The 20,429-nt window shown below is 34.9% G+C and overlaps 1 protein-coding gene across 1 annotated transcript in view; it reads left to right on the forward strand.

The window, feature by feature from the left end:
- Window positions 1-16,998, forward strand: part of LOC137402317 (uncharacterized) — a 41,917-nt gene extending 24,919 nt beyond the window's left edge. Inside the window, exons 6-11 of the mRNA XM_068088815.1 lie at window positions 2,808-2,978; window positions 4,566-4,674; window positions 7,188-7,922; window positions 8,507-8,608; window positions 16,419-16,629; window positions 16,839-16,998. Coding sequence (XP_067944916.1) covers window positions 2,808-2,978; window positions 4,566-4,674; window positions 7,188-7,922; window positions 8,507-8,608; window positions 16,419-16,629; window positions 16,839-16,998 — 1,488 coding nt within the window. The remainder of the gene's footprint in view (window positions 1-2,807; window positions 2,979-4,565; window positions 4,675-7,187; window positions 7,923-8,506; window positions 8,609-16,418; window positions 16,630-16,838) is intronic.
- Window positions 16,999-20,429: the final 3,431 nt, after the last annotated feature.

A 20,429-nucleotide genomic window follows, 5' to 3' on the forward strand; every position in this document is an offset into this window, starting at 1 on the left:
GGGTGCCTGTACACTTAGAAGTATGGGGTAATGGAGTATCAATCAAACCAGATAATGTAGAAGTGGTAAGGAAAAGGCTGGTGCCAGAGACGTAAAAAGCTACATAAGGTTTTAAGTCCAACATCTAAACAAGTCGAGCCGTTTAGATTATAGCAACAAAACACTTCACGCCATACATGCATGACTAATATTTATTTTTTTACAAATAGATCACACTTTTCTTTGGTGGTTTTGCTGGAGAACGAACCCATTGACAAAAATGCTTTATCACTGAAAAACTTGACAGAGTATTTATACTTCCTGGCACATCAAGTGGAGCTTGGAGTTTTTTTGCTGATTTGGATAGCTGGGGTACTAGAAGCCCAGCTTTTCCGTTATACCATTTTAAAGTGGTGTCCAGTGTGCCCAACTGCCCTGCCAGAATTCACCATATGTTCAAAGAACAGCCTTGCCCACCGTCTTGATTGACTACATCTAGCTAACTTGATACTGACATAACTGGACAGCAACGGTTTGGAAGCAAGCAAAAGGTTCTGAGGTATGCCAGAGCACTAAGCGCAGTCACGTCAATATGGCTGGCAGACAACAAAGGCTGTACAACAATCACATTTGCCAAAATGTGGCATGGATTTATTCGGTCTACTTTTGATAACCCTAAGGGCAACAGGTAGGTTTTGGTGCTCACATACTACTTTCTGCGGTTATACATAGCTGGATGACTTCACCCTGCCTGACGCTGCAGTTCCAATGGGAGCAACACACTTGACGGTACAATATGCTATTACCTCGGGCTTTCAGTGCAGCAGCCCATGGATTGAACGAGTCTATTTGAATGCCTGCTGATAGGTCAACTGCTAGATAATCAACAGAGTGCTACAAGACTTAAACATGGAACTGCTGTTGGTAAGCGGCAAAGATGATTTGAATATGCTTCTATAAAAAATGATGAACGTGTACCTGATCATGTCATACTTCAAGAATGAAGAAAAGGCAAACGTGATATTGCTGGAGAGAGAGCTAAAACTGCAAAAGCAGTTGGAGTGTAACCATCTCATGTATTAAAGAAAGGTTTAATGATTATGCACGGCACACTCAGACAAGCAAACAAAAAATGTCTTAGAAAGACAATGAACATTTACTCCTTTATGCCCCCTGTGTCTGTGTAAAGCTAGCATCCAATGCTGAATAAAGGGAGACAATCTAAAACTGAAAGTCAAAATCATTTAGCCTTTTATCTGGTCATGAAGGCCTGAACTACCTAGATGTACTTGGTCAAATGGCAACCCAGTCTTTCATACAAAACGAAAGCTTCCTCAGAGCTTACCACATCTTTCAAGAGGAGACAGGCCAGGTGCATGCCATCATTAAGACATGAAATAACTCAAGATGATAGGGACCAGGCTAATCTAGCTGGAAAAGCTGTTGAAAAACAAAATCATCATGAGTTTCATTCCCCAACAAATTGTAAACATGAAACTGCATGAGGAAGCATTAAATCAAGGTAGAGAAGCCATTGAATTTTCTTACTGGATTTCTGAAGTTATAAAGAAATGTCTGAGGTGTTCTAGCTGAACCAGTCTGGCAAAACCCAAAGACAGCATAGGCTGTGAAAACGCTGGTAAGCATATCTGTCTCTTGGCCACTAGAACAAAATGCCTTCGGAGTGACACATTGAAGGCTAACACAGATAATGAATTAGACTGTTTTTCTTTCAGTGATAACCATTTTACAGCGAGCTCGAGATTATGCTGTACCTGATTACAAATATTCATGATTTATACTACAGCAAGAAGAGCCACTACTTAGATTCTTTGATGCAAAACATTTTTACATGCTGGATACACTTACCAAGGAACAATGAGACACATCTACCATAAATAAGCAAGGTAGACACCCATGAGCACATTGAAGCTGTTTTAAAAGTGGTAGCAAGTTACACTCAGCTTGATCCAGCAAATATTGAGGGCAACCAGATATGATGATTTAAAAATAAAAACCAGCCACCTTAACATTCTTGATGAAACGACTCTCCTCAAAGTTCACGAGAAACTAAATGGCTGGAATATTTTGTTATAAAACAGTTGGAATTTAAAATAGCTGATGTTTTGTGATCAAGCCGGCCAGCACATGCCGGGCATCTAGCATAAGGATGGACTCAGTTTGGAAGACTGCAGTTCTTGAATGTAAACACAATTTACTGCCAGAAAAGAACAGGAAAGAGGGTCATCAAGATGACAAGACTCTTCTTGGCTTTAACGCTAGAGAAGGTAGCTAACACCTAGACAACACAAAGGATGATTTTGGCGCCCGTTTCTATACTACAAACAACGAAAGAAGTGGGCACCATGACATGCAACATTCTCCTAGCTTTTTCGTTCAAGTCGCTAACAGATCTTTTCTTGAGATCAGAAGCAAAGTATCAGAACAACAATCAAATTGATGAGTGTGAGCTAACCATTTAACTAGTAGACTTGCCAAAGTTTTTAACAAAGCAGGGTTGGAACTAGTAGGCAGATGAAAGGTTGCAAACGTGGAAGAGTAACTAATGCATGTAATGTAAGATCAGAAAGAGAGCCTGAGCTAACTCAGTTTAATCAGAGTATACTGAAAATATTCTAGGGCCAAGTTCTTCTGTAGATAGATATAATTTTAGAAACCACTTGGCATTGAGTATTGAGTATATTTACTACTCTTTTGAATAAACATTTGATCCGGTAATGCTCGTGTGACTCAACACTCTCTGAATATGCTGTAACTGAGTAATGACTAAATTTGTTGTGATGTATCGAAGTTGATAATAACTGCAGATAAACTCACTGATGGAACAGTATGATGAAATAGAGAAAAAGGTGCTTGAGAACCGGCAGACATCTAAAGTACAAATTACTGACTTTTTGGAAGACGTTGTTCTTGACAAGTGGCGAAGTCTTAGAAATCAGAGAGAAATGTTGGAAACGAAAATTAAACATTCTCCAGCTGTAAGTGAATTCCATCATGTCGATCTATGACAATCTATCACCATCTGTCACAACCTATCACTATCTATTGCCATATATTTCCATCTATCGCCATCTCTTGCCATCTACCTCCATTTACCACCGCCTATCACTATCTAACACTATTCATTACCATCATTTACCGTTCATCACCATATATCACCCTCTATCATCGTCTAACACTATCAATCACCATCTTCCATCATCTATCATCATCTATCACCAACTATCATCATATATCATTGTTTATCATCATCTATCACCAACTATCATCATATATTATTGTTTATTACCATCTATCACCATCTATCATCATCTATCATTGTTTATCACCAACTATCACCATCTATCATCATCTATCATCATCCATCAGCCTCCAGCACCATCTATCACCATCTAACACCATTTATCACCATCTATCACCCTCTATCAACATCTAACACCATCTACCACCATCTTTCATCATCTATCATCATCTATCACAGGGGTCAGCAACCCACGGTTCAGGAGCCGCATGTGGCTCTTTCATCCCTCACTGTGGCTCCCTCTCTCTTTGGAATTTTCTTCTTTTTTTCACCACATGCTGAGTAATTCCTAAAAATATGGAGGTTTTGTTACTAGATTTGTAATATAAATTGATAAATTGTAATTATGGTGATAAATCAAACACTTTCGCTTGTAATGCGCCATTATTTATCCGGCATTAAAGCAGTCAAAATTACACCAGCTGGCACGACACTTGATTTGTCTTATCCCAGTTAGGCAAACAATGGGGAATACTAAAGAAAGAAAAGTTAAAGAGGAAAATAGAACATTTAATTGTACGTGGGCTGATTCATTTGCTTTCAATGCTGATGAGACTGATTCACCAGTTTGCTTAATATGTAAGGAGAAATTTGCCAACAAAAAGGTTAAATGTTGCAAAACACTCTCAGAATAAAAATTCAGCCTTTGTTCAAAAATATCCAAAGGGAGATGAGAGAAAAATCGGCCATTTTAGAACTGATGTGTAAGGCTAATTTGAGCAAAACTTGCTGCATGAATCAGGTTTGCTGCCGTTATAATTTAAGTTCAACGTTTTGTTAAAAGAAGGGCTGAATTAAGCATGAAGTTGCAGTTTTTTTAAAGTAAACTTATAAACAATGTCATAATTTTATGTTATGATCAAAATATTATTAGCTATTTTATTGTTCTTTAGAAAAGGAGATTTTTTTTCTCAGCAGTTTAATTATAATACATGCCACACATTTTTGTTATATGTTGCATACCTGGTATAAAAGCATTAAAAGCTAAACAAAAATGTTACATGTAGTATTTATGTCTTTTTTAATTAAAGATATCGAAGGGGTTTGTGGCTCTCACTGTGTTCTTGCCTGCGAAAAACGAGTCAAAATGGCTGTTTAAATAGAAAAGGTTGCAGACTCCTGATCTATCATCATCTATCATTGTTTATCACCATTTATCACCATATATCGTCATCTATGATCATTTATCACCTATTGGTCCAATTTTGGATGAGAAATAACCTTTGGATCATAGTCCAGCAAGTTACAATCAGTTTAATTTTAGGATGCCATTGTGAAAGGGTTCAAGGAGCTCAAAGAACAAATGGACCACTTCATTGTTAAGGAGTTGCCTAAATTGGAAGTGGACGGGCAACTCCAACTGAAGCAAACAGGTATAAGAATAACTAGAGTACAAAGTAAAATATAGTTTCACTAGAGGTCACTCTTTCTAATACTCAGGTCACTCTGCCTATATCCATGTTTCTTCTTTGAATCATGACCTTCATTTAAAACAAATATTTCTATGTATCTTTTTACATTCTATCCTGTTAGAAACTAGTTCATGTACTGCGTTGCATGTAGCTTACTTGGTAAAGCTTGTTATTTCTAATAAACACAATTGATTTATGAAAATTGTTTCACAAAATAACCAACTATCTTTCTTGGTGGCATGATCACGTATCTTGTGACCATCTAGAATATGGACCATACTGTTAGTACATCAGTAAGGTATAGTGGCTAGAGTGAAACTAAGTACAGCCATGATATTTGTCTGTTTCACTATTTTAAAGATTACTTCTAGGCAAGACACTGCTATAAGTAACAGGTTGTTTAGTATAACAGAGTCAGCATAATGACCAGAGCCATTTTATCATTTAATTCTTTATCACATGTTTTCAAACCTTCTATCATGCCAGGAGCCTTTTTATTCAGAAGGTTCATTAGTGTTGGGAATTAAATTATTTACATACAGATGTAAACTTGTTGGTTATTTTGGAGTTGTGTTCTCACATCAGCTTGTAAGGTGAATATCCTTTAAATCTTAGTCACATTAACAAGAACATTTTCACCGCTTTAAGGGTTACATGTAACTAAGTACAGTCTAACATGGATAACTCGGCCACGGATAGCTCGAAAACATGGTTAATTCGAACAGTTTCTTTGGTCCGTTCCCACGTAATGATAAATTGCTATAGATAACTCGAACTCAACACTGTTAATTCGAACTGTTTTTTGCCCAACGGCTACCGAAACGGTTGTTATCGCTTTAGAAAATCACTTTATTCAAAGCCATAGAGGTAAACCTCATATTTTCGTAATTCATAAGCGTTGTTATTACCACCATCGGCAAAATAATTTTGTCAACGACTTTTCTAAAGGTTTGGTCAAATTTGATTTATACTGCTATACGATTAATAGCACGGGCTTGCCGGGTCACGCGCGCAAGGATTTTCGCCACGCACATACAAAACAAAAACAGCATGTTGTTTTGTATGTGCGTGGCGAAAATCCTTGAGTGCGTGACCCGGCTAGCCCGTGACGAATAGTTTTCCGACGTTGATTCCGTGTTGAATCAACGTCGGAATGTTGAATGTTTAAAACGTCTTAAAATTGTTTTTATTAAACGTATACGTTGTCTTAGCTAAAAAAACTATTCATCGTTTGACCTAAACACAGAATACGTGTGTACATTCAATAAGTATCCATTCAAAAAGCGTGAGTGATATACAATGTACCGTTAAACCTCGTAAAACTTTTGATTGAACTGCCTCGGAGTGTTGCTCTTAACGAATCCCAGGTAAAGTAAGGGATTTTTCTTTGGTAACTTTTTCTTGAAGTTGCATAAACTTCAAGAAAAGTCGGCAAAATTGATCGTGGGTAAAACGCTCAAAAGAAAAAGATGTCTTTTCTTTTGAGCATTTCAACAACGATCAAGTTTTGCCAATGTCAATCTAAAAAAACGTCCTGGCAATAACATCACCTCAAACAACAAACCAATCTCAAGTGATAGAAAAATCTCTATACTTTTTGATAAAAATGTTTTAAACTTTACATTAGAAGCATTTAATTTGAAACAAGCCATTTGTGCTTTTGATTTATATTATAGTTTGCATATGTACATGTATCTACTAATAAATAAGTAAATACATGGACTTGTGACAGTGCTCTGATAACTTGAACGCTCTGATAATTCGAACACTTTTGCTCGGTCCCTTGAAGTTCGAGTTATCCATGTTTGACTGTATTGGCTAATTTTAACACTCTGGAATAGTTAAAATGAGATGGAGGAAAAAGATGTAAACATGCCTGCTACTGTAGATGAAACATCATCAAATGGAAATGGAGAATAGTGATCACAACTCCTTGAGCTGCTACAATATCATGTCAAGTATCGGCAGCACAAAGTTTTTGGTCACAATGTAATTTACTCTATAACTTAATTGTTTTTTTTTTCAAAACTATTTAGACCTCATCACAATTCACTCAACATATAAATATATTAATTGTCATAAGCAAGAAATTAGTTATATATTAAATTGATTGAATATTAAGAACATCAGCACAAACAAAGCATTGAATAAATAGGTTTGACAAGGAGAAAGATAGTACAACAAATTACAAATCAATCATCAATTGAAAACAATTAAAATACAACCTACTTATTCCAATATACAACTTTGTGATATTGCATTTAAACATAAAAAGTAAAATAATGCTTGCCCATTTTAATAAATTCCCAAACCTTATAATATCGCAAATGACTCATATTAAGTAAGTCAGTAGAAGATATATTAAAAGTTAATAATACTTTACTTATACTGACAAACAGGTCAGTTTGTCATTAAATATTAATTAATGTTTTATTGTTAGACACTAATGCGGAATTAAAATATCTTAATTTTAGGTGAAAAGCGTGAGATCGAGTTGAAGATTGTTTCAGCTGATGACATAGTAGTTAACAGTAACCAGCACCCTGTAGTTCCTCAACGGCTACAAGTTCCTTTATCCCGTCCTCCAGAGTCTATAACTCTACTCAAATCCATAGAACTACCATCAGAGCCTCTGTCAGTATGTCAGCATGAAGGATTTACATATGTAGGATTTCTCATGGGTTCAGTCAGTAGAATTGATAGCAACTACAAGCTGCATGACTTATTCATCTCTACTTCTGGTCTTGTTGAGTCCATCAGCCTCTTTAAGAAAAGACTATACATATTGTCTTGTAGTAAATCTCACACAGTAAGTGTCTATAATCTGTCAGGACGAGTGATCACAACCTGGCAGCACCCTAATCATGGCAGTTACTGTAACATGCTGACTGTAGCAGCAGGAAATATAGTGGTTGCTGATCCTCCTAACAAGAGACTAATTATTTATTCTCTCACTGGTAAGACTCTGCGTAACATCAGCTGCCCTCTTTTGAGTAATAACATTGTCTCGATATGTGCTGGACATGGAGATGATGTCATCGTAGCTGACTATGAGACAAAGAAAGTCTTCAGATTTAACATCACCACTGGGGATGTCATGTGGACTTTCACCCATCCTAAACCTCCACAAGGCCTGGTGTGCTATGGAGACTACATACTGGTAGCTGCCAGGAAAAGCTATGGAATCTACAAACTCAGCTATGCTACAGGTAAGTTGTATGTATGAGGTGCTGGTTAGTAACATTCAATGAGAGTGTCATGTTAGCTTTTGAAGTATTTCATAATCATTTAATCAAATGTTTCTGTTGAAAATTATTGAAAATTTTTTATTACAGTAAACTGTATGAACAGACACTTTTTGTTAATAACAAATAATAACCTACTTATAAAATAATAGTTAAACAGCTTGCAAAATTATAGTAAACAAAGTAATACTTTTTACCACAACTTTGGAATTCCGGATGAAAAAGATCATGGATATCTCTTTTGTTTGTTCTTTAATGTAAAATGTGTGAGAAGTAATTTAATGTTTAAAACTAGTTCAAAAGCAATCCAATATGTTAGATATTTTATGTATGATTTCTTATTTAAAATTTAATAAGGCATAAAAACTCACTAGCCTACTAAGACAATACAAAGTAGTTATTAGGTTGTTCTGGCAGGATCAGTTCTCCTTGTAATGATGAGTATACAACACTGAAGTCATGATTATTGTAATTGAAACTTATATTAGCATATTAACAGATATAGTCTAGTATTGACTGGTACATCATCCTGTTCCCTGTAATTGCAGATTATGTTACATATATGTTTGTACAAGTAAACACAGAAATGTGCCAACTTTCTTCTAGTAAATTTGGCAAACGTCCAACTGAAGGTGTGATCAATGGCAAAGGTCAGAAACTATGCACTACACTGTTAAATAATATTATATCAACCAGAGCAACCAGAGAGAAGTAATTATCATCTTTAGGCCGATTGCTTAAATAATACAGTAAACCTTCAATTACTTACCATCACCTTAATGTAAATCTTGGCGGAAAGCAAAATCTTAACAATCGTCAATAAAATCGTCAATTGTTTTATTTTTAGCATTTCATTAGTTTAGTTGCCTTAATTCTTTCGCGGGCGATTTTTCAGGACTATATCAGACTACCCTGGGTGAATTAATTTTCCGGAAAATAAATTTCTTTTAAAAGGTTTATACACTCTTTTGTATGTTATTGTGTGCATATATTTATGTATAAACATGCATATGTATATGTCTATATGTCCAGATATTATTTTATATAAATAGATAATATATATCTATATATTATAAATGAATAAAAATGTATAACATAAAAATATTAATATAAATACATATATATTTTGTATATATATTATATATATATATATTTTGTATATATATATATATATATATATACTGTACATATTTTTATGATACAAGTGTTCACTTTAATAAGCACTACTTCTGTATAATATATCCAAAAGCATTATCCTTTACAAAGGCCTAAATCACAGTCTTTGCACCATACAATTATTCTTGTTTTTTTTGTAACAATCACACAGCATCTACTGGAGTAAATACTGGACTTGTCACTACTACAAACTGATGAATGGTAGGATATTTATCTGTCTTCATATCGGTAATATTCTTCCAGGCACTGGCATCACCTCATCATTACTGATACCAGCTTTTTCTTCAATATCACTTCCAGATGTAAAATAATTACATTCACAATTTGAACGTGACTCATTGTCATCTCTGGCTACTAATTCTAAAAAGTCACAGACAGCTGCAATTCTCTTAGTAACTCCAGTACTAGTACTTGCTATATTACAATAATCACGGAGAGTTCTCTTAGAAGTCGTCATGACGATAATCTAAAATATAAGTCTCGAAGCTTTCAGTAAATAACGGCTAAAACAGAACCAAAAAGAATTAAATAATTAAAAATTATTTAGAACGATTTACTATTTTTTTCGCGCAATTTTTATTCATTCATTACTGCTAAAAACGATTGTTCTGTGCGAATAGAAATTTTTTTTAGAGGCTAACCGAAGTGAATATTTCGATGTTAATTGATATAAATTGATGTTATAGTGTGCCATGAAGTTAGTCTCATATTAATTGGTTTGAGTTTTTATTGGGCTGCCGAACAAATCGATAGAATTACAAGTCTTATAATAATATACAAGTGCTAGACAATCAAAATGTACCTGTACATTCATGGAGTGTGTAAATGTCTATCAGAGTTTCATATGGAATTGTTTTAGTTAATCATCAGTAATATTTTTGGTTGCGAAACAAGTTGATAGAATTACAGTCTTATAATAATATAAGGGTGCTATGATGGCCTCTACTGCTAATTAAATACATCTTGCTTCATGTCGTTGAAGGAATGACAAGGAAGAAGTTGTCAGACATCAACACTAAACTACTATCTATCTACTTTGTCATATTAATATTATGTAAAGAACTAAATTTAAAAATCAAACTTAGTAGCATAGAATGGTAGGTAAGGGAGAGTTTACTATGATTTACTTTCTGATAGAGAGTTTACCTGAGAGATAAATAGGAGGGAATCGACTCCTGATATGCTTATTACTGTTCATCTTTATTATTATTTTATATCATCCACTAAAATATGGTCATCGCTTGTTAGACAATTATATGGAACCTGTACATTCATAGAGTGTAGTACTAGTAGTAGGATATCATAGCTAGAGTGAACTTGCGTATAACGATGGGTGATAACTCATATAATTGTACTTTTACCTTTGACCATGCTCTTCTTGCAGTATCTGTGTTGATAGTGTTTGGTGTTATTTTTGGATAATTTGATACTAGATGTTATCTTTATGCTGGTTGGTAACTATAAATTAGTTAGTACAACTCATACAAATCATTAACTCTTTACTTTATACTCACACTAGCTGCTTTACCCATGTTCGGGAACAGAATTACGTAAAGCAATATTTTTATTGAGAGCTGTCTTTCATACCGTAAAACAACTCCAAATATGCAATCTACTGAAATTTTTGTGCTGATCAGACTGCATACACATATGCAGTCATACATGCCAATAATGTTGGAGAGGCCAATGGAAATGTGCAATATGTTTTACAGCTAGTCTACAATGAGTCAGTCTCGAACCACTCAAATCGGAATTGTCCTAATTTTGTACACCAAACTGATAATAAAATTGACATTGCTAGGCAAACTGAAGTTCTTCAGACTGGCAGTATGGAAAAGTTTTACATATTTTAAGAAATTCTAAATCATATTTTGTTATTACACTGCTAGCTATCGCCAGTATTTATTGAATTGAGACTTCTACATGCTTACAACACTAATCATGATTCACCAGCTCTTCGTCTAAAGCCCGTGTTTTGACATGGTATATACAAACTGTGCAACAGTAATGTGGTCGTGTTGATAAAATCTATTATCAATAAAATATACTATATAAGCTACCTATATTGCCTCTCGCCTTTCCTACGTAAGGCATTACATCTGGAGCATTTTTAGACGTTCGTCCCATAGAAAATTTTGGCCCTATACTGTGTTGCAGGACTGTAGTCAAGTGCGAAGTTTTCTGCCCATACACGGCGCCTGGTAGCAGCTGCTGTAGTTAGTGCAGCTTGCTGTTGACACTGTTTCATCTGCTCAGAAAATTCAGCTCGCCGAGCAGCTGTTTTAGCTAGTGCATCATGTTCTTGTCGGCACTGCATCTGCTCGGAGGTTTCTGGATGCCTGGCCGATGTAGCGGCTGCTCTGAGCTGTTTGAGTCGCTGCTGGGTCGACTCAGTAGTCTCTGCACTTCTAGCGGCTGCATCATCTATTCTGGCCTGCCCTCGATGTACCTGTGTTTGTTCAGCGGTTCCTGCTCTTCCAGCAGCTGCTATTCTGTTTCTTTGTAGGCGCAGCTGTGTTTGCTTCGCAGTTTCTGCACTTCTAGCAGATGCAGTAGCTATTATGTTTTGTTGTAGGCGTAGCTGTGTTTGCTCTGCAGTTTCTGCACTTCTAGAAACTGCAGTAACAGTTCTGTTTCATTGTGGACGTAGCTGTGTTTGCTCTGCAGGTTCTGCTTGTCTAGCTGCTGCTTTGTGAATTCGGTCTCTTTCTCTGCGGGAATCAATCTGTTCTTGCGTTTGGGCAATAGGCTTATTGGGGAGCATTGTACTGCTTCAGCATTTATAAAAGTGAATGAGACGGTGTGCTTTTTTGTAATATACGCTGCTCGCTTTCTTCTCACCGTCGCCTATTGTAACCCTCGGAGTTCCCGTGCAAATTCTGTAGTAGCTGTAGTTCTATAGTACTTGTAGCTAAAAAAAAGTAACTCAGCTGCAGAAAGAAATGAACATGCTTACTATCACGAACAGTTACAAATCCAATGTTTTCAAGTAGTGGAGGTGTGGCAATTCATAGACAATAGAACATTGAATAAGAAGTACTAACCTTTTCGTTGTAGAAATTCAGTAGGTAAAACGCAGTAGCAGTACCCGTGCAAGTTCTGTAGTAGCTGTAGTTCTGTAGTACGCGCAGCTGGAAAAAAGTAAAAGTAACTCAGCTGGGGAAGGAAATGAACATGTTTACTATCACAAACAGTGCCAAATCCAACGTTTTCAACCATTTCACTGAAGTAGACTCATTTATGCGTTTTCTATAGTTGACCGCCGTAGACACATTTTTGCGACTTTCCCGGCATTTGCTAGTAACTGAATTTTATTATTCGTTGATAACATAACCAACGGTCTTTAAGAATTTTGTGACAGTGTTGCCCAAAGATTTCTCTATAAAATTAGCCTTAAATTTAATTTTAAATCTCTGTTTGAGAATTTTCAACTTAACCACTTCGGGTGCATGCGCGCTTTAGCGGCTTCGAGTATATTCCTTTCAAGTTCATCAGCCGGTTTTTAGCCTTTGCGTAGTTGCGTTACTCATCTATTTATAATTAGGGCCTGCTTACAGTTACACTCTATCTACAAAGCTAAGCATGACCGTCAGACATGTTTGCAGACATCTGACTGGTCAAACAGCTATGGTCAAATGAAAGAATTTCGAGCAATTTGCGTTCAAAGTTCAACATCACAATCAGTTAGTAACAACGCGTAGTAGCTAGTAGTGGGTGCGTATAGGCTTAAATTCAGCACTAAAAATGGCAGACTTCCAGTGGAGTGGTGACGAAAATAAGTTAATAGCTATGGAAAAGACTGTAGATTGCAATTTATACACGGTATGAGGTTTTAATTGCTTGTTATTATATATACTTTTATACATTTATATGCTACCCTTATTAGTCAAATATGTTCGTAAAACACGAAATTTAATAAAACCGCTATTTCATGTTTTTTGCAATATTTATTATTTTTAATTTTTTGCAATAAAGATAATATGATCAGATACAAAATTTTCTCTGCATTCCAAAAAAGTATAGGTGTTCTATGTGAAAATGCGAGTGCTTCTAGGGTTAAAATGACTCAGTTGACTCAGCCAGAATATAATTTGTAAAACTGGGGTATATCAGCTGGTCTGAACTAGAACAAGTTATGCTATTAGTAGCTATATTTACCTGACCTTCAATACCTGAGGCTAAGACTTGGTTTTAGGCCTATCTTGCATCGGCAACATAAATATTGCTTATCGGTAGATCCTAATAAGATGGACTATACAACGGAAATACTGTCAGGAACATTTCATTGACATATGAGAAGTATGAAGTATTTACTTATGTAATAGAAAGTGAGCTTGCTGTCAGCGAAAATATTATTATTAAAGAATAAAATTGCATAACATGTATGTAAACACTAAAGGTACATATATAACCAATAGCAGTGGAAAGGGAAGCGGAGATTCTGGTCAGTTTATGACTTTGCCCTGTTGTAATGCTTTTTACCTATGCTATCAACTTTGTGTGGTTTTACAATAACAATTGTTGTAGCTTTAATGTGTGATATATTTGTAAATTAATATAATCATATATAGCACAAAGTGTATATGTAAGGCACAAACATAGCTACTCTGCGGATCATAAGCTTTATATATGCTTCCCTACGCTAGGTTCGACCTCTATGATTTCACTCGAATAGCTAATGTCGGGCTGAGGCTGTACTCGGAGAGCGCGTTTGGTATGTTCTGCTTCGATAGCTGGTCGAAGTGCTTGCAGCTGCGTTTATTATATATCTGACATTGGGATCGTCAGCTATGACAAGGCGCTAGATTTTTGGTCCCGTTAATCCTGTCAATATAAGTTATTTTCTGCTGCTGGTAAAATAACATTAAATAATAGTAGTGTTGAATACTCTTTGCGTAAAAATTATCCATACAAGTATATAATATGTATAGATGTGATGGCTGTACAGTAATAATAATTAAGATATTCATATAATTTTATTACAGGTGAGAAAGTATCAGAGAAGAGAGGTGATGGTATTAGTGCTTGCGACATCTATAGCTTGAGTGTTACTGGCAACACCTTGGTTGTACCTCAGTTTGGCTCGAGCAAGGTGTTCTTCTATAAACTGCATTAAAAATAAGGACAACATTCTTATTAATAATCATTCATATTAATTATTTTTAATAATGACTGCATTCATATTAATCATTATATAACAATATTTATGATCAGGTTTCTTAAAGACTAACTACTCTATAAGTAGTTTATAATAATAGTACAATTATTAAGATGAACTTAAAAAAATATTTTAGTAACTTTTTCTGAAAGTATCAATGTTTTTCTATCACTTGATATTGTTTTTGATGTTTGAGATAATACGACTGTTACAATGTTTTGAGATTAAAGCAACAAAACTACATCGAGATTAAAAGGCTCAGAAAAAAAATACTTGAAAATAGACGTCACCAGTTGTTATTGTTGCTATTGTTGATATCGGCTATTGTGATCAAATTGCAGTGTTATGCTTCTCTGTTCTGTCAGTCTCTTTACAAATATAGTAGATGTCATTATTGCACTTTTAGTTTATCTGAGCTTTGTAACCCTAGAGTTTAATATATTTTATTCTTAAATCGTCCTTGCAATCAGACCACCACAAACCTAAAAAAACTGGCAATTGGAAGAAAAAATACCGCTATTCTCTGATAAAAGTTACAGTAATATTGTAAGCGTGCTTACACTGGGGTAATACTGGCAGCTACCACAATTTAAATTTCATACCCAGGCCTAACTACTGACAACCTTCAATCAGTTTGACAACAACGGCAGTGCAACCCTGCCATATAACCAAAGTTCTCAACTTTTATAACAGTTTTTCCAGGCAAGTAATCACCTCATCACCATATTTTGGTCTCTACGAGCAAATAAAGGAAGGTTGTCTGAGTTTATTCTGGAAATTACACTAAGTTTATTTAAGGTCTTAAATTAATAGTTCTTGCATCCGGAGTTTCATGAAGTGACATTGACAAATGAAAGGAATCAGCGAGGTCCATCATCATTTTATGGTATTGGTGTGTGCATAGGTTTGTGCATGTGTATGTGGGCATGCATGTGTGTGAGTGTGTGTATTTGTGCTTGTACGTATGTGTGTATTTGAGTGTATGTGTGCTAATGTATGTGTTTGTGCGAGTGAGTGTGTGCACATGTGTAGAAATGTGTAGGTGCGATTGTGTGTGTGTGTGTGTGTGTGTGGGTGTGCATGTGTGTGTGTGTCTGTGTGCATGTGTGTATAGACAAATACATAAACTACAAATTTATAAACTCTAACCTGTGGGTTCCACTTGTCTGTTTATGTGAGACTAGATACCATAATCTTGGACAAAAACTGTTCTACATAGTCTTTAGGTCTTAATGTTAGCTTCTCTTCCAATATATTAAATGTAAAATGCATAGTTCTATGGCTCAATTCTCATCAGAAACCAAGTTGCTTCCATTTCAAAGGCTAACGTTGTGATGGAAAACTACACATCAAAGACCCGTGGATTGCGGATAAATTTGCTAAAGTTATTATCCGTTAGTTCAGTGAACAAACAAAGGTTAAGGCAAATGGCAAAGTAGATGAAATACAATATATTTTTGATAGCACACATATTCATTAATAGGAAAATCTTAAACAGCAATGCACAAAACGGTAAATACAAAGATAACAAAACTACACAATACTGTACAAACTAGTTCATAATGTAATGTAGATGATTAAGGTTTAATAGACAATGTGCCGGCAGTTAAAAATAGTCAATTCGTAAAGTTTCAATGCCCACTCATGTATAATTATGGTCAGGTGCGTCAAAGCAGAAATTTTGTTATGTGTGGTTGTGGAAGAATTATGTTATGCATAACTAGTCCGAATCCACACACAACATCAGTATTGAGTTTGCTTGTCACATTATTCTATTTTGACTATATTTAGTTTGTGTACTTTTGCTTATCTTATGGGGACTAATTTAATTATTACTGGTTCAGGTATAGTGAAGGTGTTAAGCTATTGTAAGTAATGCTGATATTTACCAGTACAAGTTACTTCTTTATTCTATAAGTCAAACAAATAAAATACACAACTAACAAAATTATAAAACAATAACATCAATGACAAACTATTAGAATAGCTAATAAAAGTTACATCCTTACTCAAACGGTCGTCTGTGTTTGCTTGGCTCGGTCCATGCGGCTGCGAGTTCTGATAGTCAAACTAGAGTCGTGAGAGGTCATAGGTAGAAAGTGTCGGCAGTTGAGATAGTGGCGTAGATGAGGCTCAGCTGGTGGAGGAGAAGGAGGCTCAGCTGGTGGAGGAGAAGGAGGCTCAGCTGGTGGAGGAGAAGGAGGCTCTATTGGTAGAGAAGAGAGAGAGGCTCCTCAGCAGGCAGATGGGAAAGCGTCTAAGGAGGCCTTCGGGAAGAGAGAGAGAGAGAGCCAGAGCTCAAGCTAGAGTCGGAGATAGAGATGAAGGTGGAGGGAGGTGCTGAGTCATTTCAGATGTTCTCTTTTATAGATGTCTTGCATGTGGGATGGTTAGCCTGTGGGTGTAGGTTGAGTGTTAAGGTTCGATGCTTTCTGTCAGACGTGTGAAGATATCTTGTTTGCGTAAGTCTTCAGCTGGTGCATGTGATGTTGACATGTAGGGTGGAGCTCGTGACTTACTCCTGGTATCTAGGTCATGTTTGACAGGAGTGGCAGATCTGTGTGTGACTCATTTGACTCGTCTTTAATGTTTTCTGGTGGCTTTTTGATGATAGTGGTTGGTAAATTTAATTGCTTCGACTTCCCTATGGGATGTTCTCCACCTGGTGTTGACACAGTTTCTATGATTGATTTCTTCCAAATTTGAAGTTTCTAATTTACTTTTGACATTTTCTAATTATTGAATCTTTTTATGTCTTTGCGTGTCTTGCTGTTTGTACGATTTATATGCTTATCCTGTGGTCTGGCTACATTCCCTGTTGGTATCTTGTTTTCGCAGTATTTTCATACAACAATTTGATAAGTACCGAGTTGTTCATTGACTTACAATACCTACCGTAACTAACTTTTTGAACCTTGGTCACCCTTGTCAATGGATGTTAGTAACTCTGTGCAATTTAACCAAAAATCTGGTGCTTTTAAACTTTTAATAATTATATCTAAACATTTTCATTATACTACGATATTTGGTACAACACCTGTACAACAAATCCGGCAACAAACGGCAAATCCTACCAAATACAAATTTTATTCAGTTTTTTGGGCGAAAACTCTAAGGATTTGTTCAATTATTGAAACTCCTAAAAATCTTTAATATAACCTGATATCCATTGACCACACGTTGATTATTGTTTTAATAATTAAAATAATATGGAAGAATATGATTAGTATCATACAAGTTTTAATTATAAATTTCAAAACGTGCCAACAAACAAGTCGTTTGAAATTTTGTTGTGTAATACTGTGATTGTGTTATATGTAATAATAAAAATTATTATTATAACGAAAGAGTATATAAAGATACTTGAAAATTATTAAAAATAAAAGGTAAGTTTCTGATCTAACGACCAGTGCAAAAATTTATTTTATCGGTTCACGTTGTTAGATAGAAAAAGCATTAGTGAACAGAGTCATGCGAATCCCGGTTTCTTGGCCGTTAGTGTTTCTGACACACCTTACGAATTGCTGAAATACTAGATGGTAAGACTAAAAGGGTTCATGCTCTAAATCTAGATAATAGAAACACAAGTGTCAACGTCCAAAAAAACTAGGTAAACACACAAAAAAACATTAAGAGTAATATAAATGAGTGAATACAATCTTTAGCATCTACAACTACTGTATATCAGGACATACATGTAAATAGGTAAATTTTGCATGTAAAATGATGATGTAATAGTAAAATAGTTATAATAGTCAGAATCTCTGTAAGATAAACAAAAACACCCAGGTGCAATAAGTTGTAATTAGCTACAATCAGATTATAAAGTCAGTTAACTGATGTGTTATTCTGTCATTATTGACTATTAGTAAACTAGACTAACCTGAAAACAGATTTGTATAATAAATGAAATTGTGCCATAGGTTACTGAGTGTGAAAAATCTCTTTAAATAGAAATTTATACAATGTAAAGAAACATAAAATAGTAGGTATATGTATAAAATGTGATGAATAATCCTTGGAAGAAATAGTTGACTTTGACTTCAAACAACATAACCATAAACACTCGTCACTCTTCTCTTTTATGGATACGCTAACTTACAAGATAAAAATAACCTTTAACAATGTACATTGTATTATCTAGTCATTTAATATAGAATTAGGCCGAAATACAAATCAACTTCAGGATTGCAAAATACAAATCAACTTCATGATAGCAAAATCACCAATGATAAACAAAGACACCGAGCATGACCAACATTCACATTTTTGCAATTATTGAATAGTAATGTTTACCAATAGCAGGAAAGTTGCAGAAAACAAATCTTTTACGTAATGATAACAGTTTCTTTCATTTTACTTTTAAATTTTTTTACATTTACAGCACTGTGCTGTTTGTCAGAAAAGTCAGTTTTATTTTTGTTACAAAAGTATTGCTACCAGAAAAGCACAAACGTGTATTTCATTGCTATATACAGTTAGATATGACCATATTTACAGTTAACTTCCCTTGAACTCTCTTTATGTATTTCATAGAATTTGTTCATTAGAATTTTTTAGGAAGAAACAATAGAAGGAGTCATTAAGACTCTCTATGTTTTATACACTGCAACTACATTCTTACTTTTTTTTAATTTACCATTGGTTATTTTCATCAGCGAATATTTGCTGCACTAACCTAGTTTATAACTTTTTTAAAAGTTTCGAGGAGTTGTCTACATTGCCTTACTAATCATGAGAAGAAAAATTCTTCACAAGTCAATAAATTACTCAAAATTACCATTTGAAGTTTTGCAACAGTATGGTAGCTTAACAGGCAGAAACTTACGCTAACATGATGGTGGCCTTGGTCATTATCTGTGGTATAATCTGTGCTTACACAACACGCTGCCATATCTTGTTCCTCGACCACTAAAATCAAAGAGAGACCATTTCAGTAGAAAAATCGATGCAGTCAATCAGATGAGAACTAGAGTCAAGGACTGATAGGACTGTAAGGACTGATTATTATTACTCAGTATTTGGCTATTCGTAAATTAAGAGTTAACATTAGAAAATAAGTATAAACTCTGAACCACAAAAACTGTAGTTTGGAACATAATAAAAATTAATATTAGTCTTGGTAATAGATTGGTAATATCTTAAGATCAGTTTTTTTAAATTAGTAAATGATTGATTTCTCTCATCACTTGTACTCATTACTCAAAGACAACATTGTAACTTTCTTTTTTTATAATGAAATTTTAAGGTTAGTTCTTATAGCTGTCTAAATTCACTCTGATTTGTCTCTTACTCATTTATTAATTCAAGCATTTAATTGCTGACATAGTGACTATGAAACCGATATGCATATAAAAATTACACAGTGAATCTGCATTCGAACAAAGGCTCAACACACTCTCTATCACTCAGCAACAGAAACTTTCTGATCTGAAAGAAGACTGGCTGAATCCTATAGATATCATTCACTAAGTTAGTCAAGGTTATTCTTCACTGTAATGTATTGGTGGTGTTGGGTTTTATTTTCCATCCATGATAATCACTCGTTAAATTTAATTACACTTTTTCATTATTCTTAAAAAGGCTAGTATTATTTTACAGCAATTAGTCATTCCATAAATTGAAGTAATTTTTACCCATGACAATAATAGTAATATTAGTGCTGATAACAAAGTGGATTAGTAGTATACATCAATAGTATGCAACTGAATTCAGCTACAAATCATGTGGTACAATAAAAAATGTCTGCAATATTTAGCCATGTGACAAGCAGTGATTTATAAGTGAACAAGATTGTTTTAATGACGCTTTGTGTATTTTACTATCGATGCACTTAAAATGTTCTTACATAAGCCTTATCTACCTGCCTGAACTTACAAGAAAGTTTTTCTCATTATTTGACTTTTACACCCAACTCGTTTTATAAGTAGTGTGGTAGGCGTAGTGAGATAGACATTATTGACTGCATTTAAAAAGCTTATACTTTATTTTAGTGACACTCGGTAGCAGTGGTTGTCGTGTATTAGTATCTATGTTTAGCCGTTTATTATATCATCTTTTTTTGTGTTAAATAACAGCTTACTAGAACTTATGTAATCACTATCGCGAATGTGATCATGCTATCTTATTTAACATTT

The sequence above is a fragment of the Watersipora subatra genome, chromosome 8 (assembly GCF_963576615.1).
Source record: "Watersipora subatra chromosome 8, tzWatSuba1.1, whole genome shotgun sequence".
Taxonomy (NCBI): Eukaryota; Metazoa; Bryozoa; class Gymnolaemata; order Cheilostomatida; family Watersiporidae; genus Watersipora; species Watersipora subatra.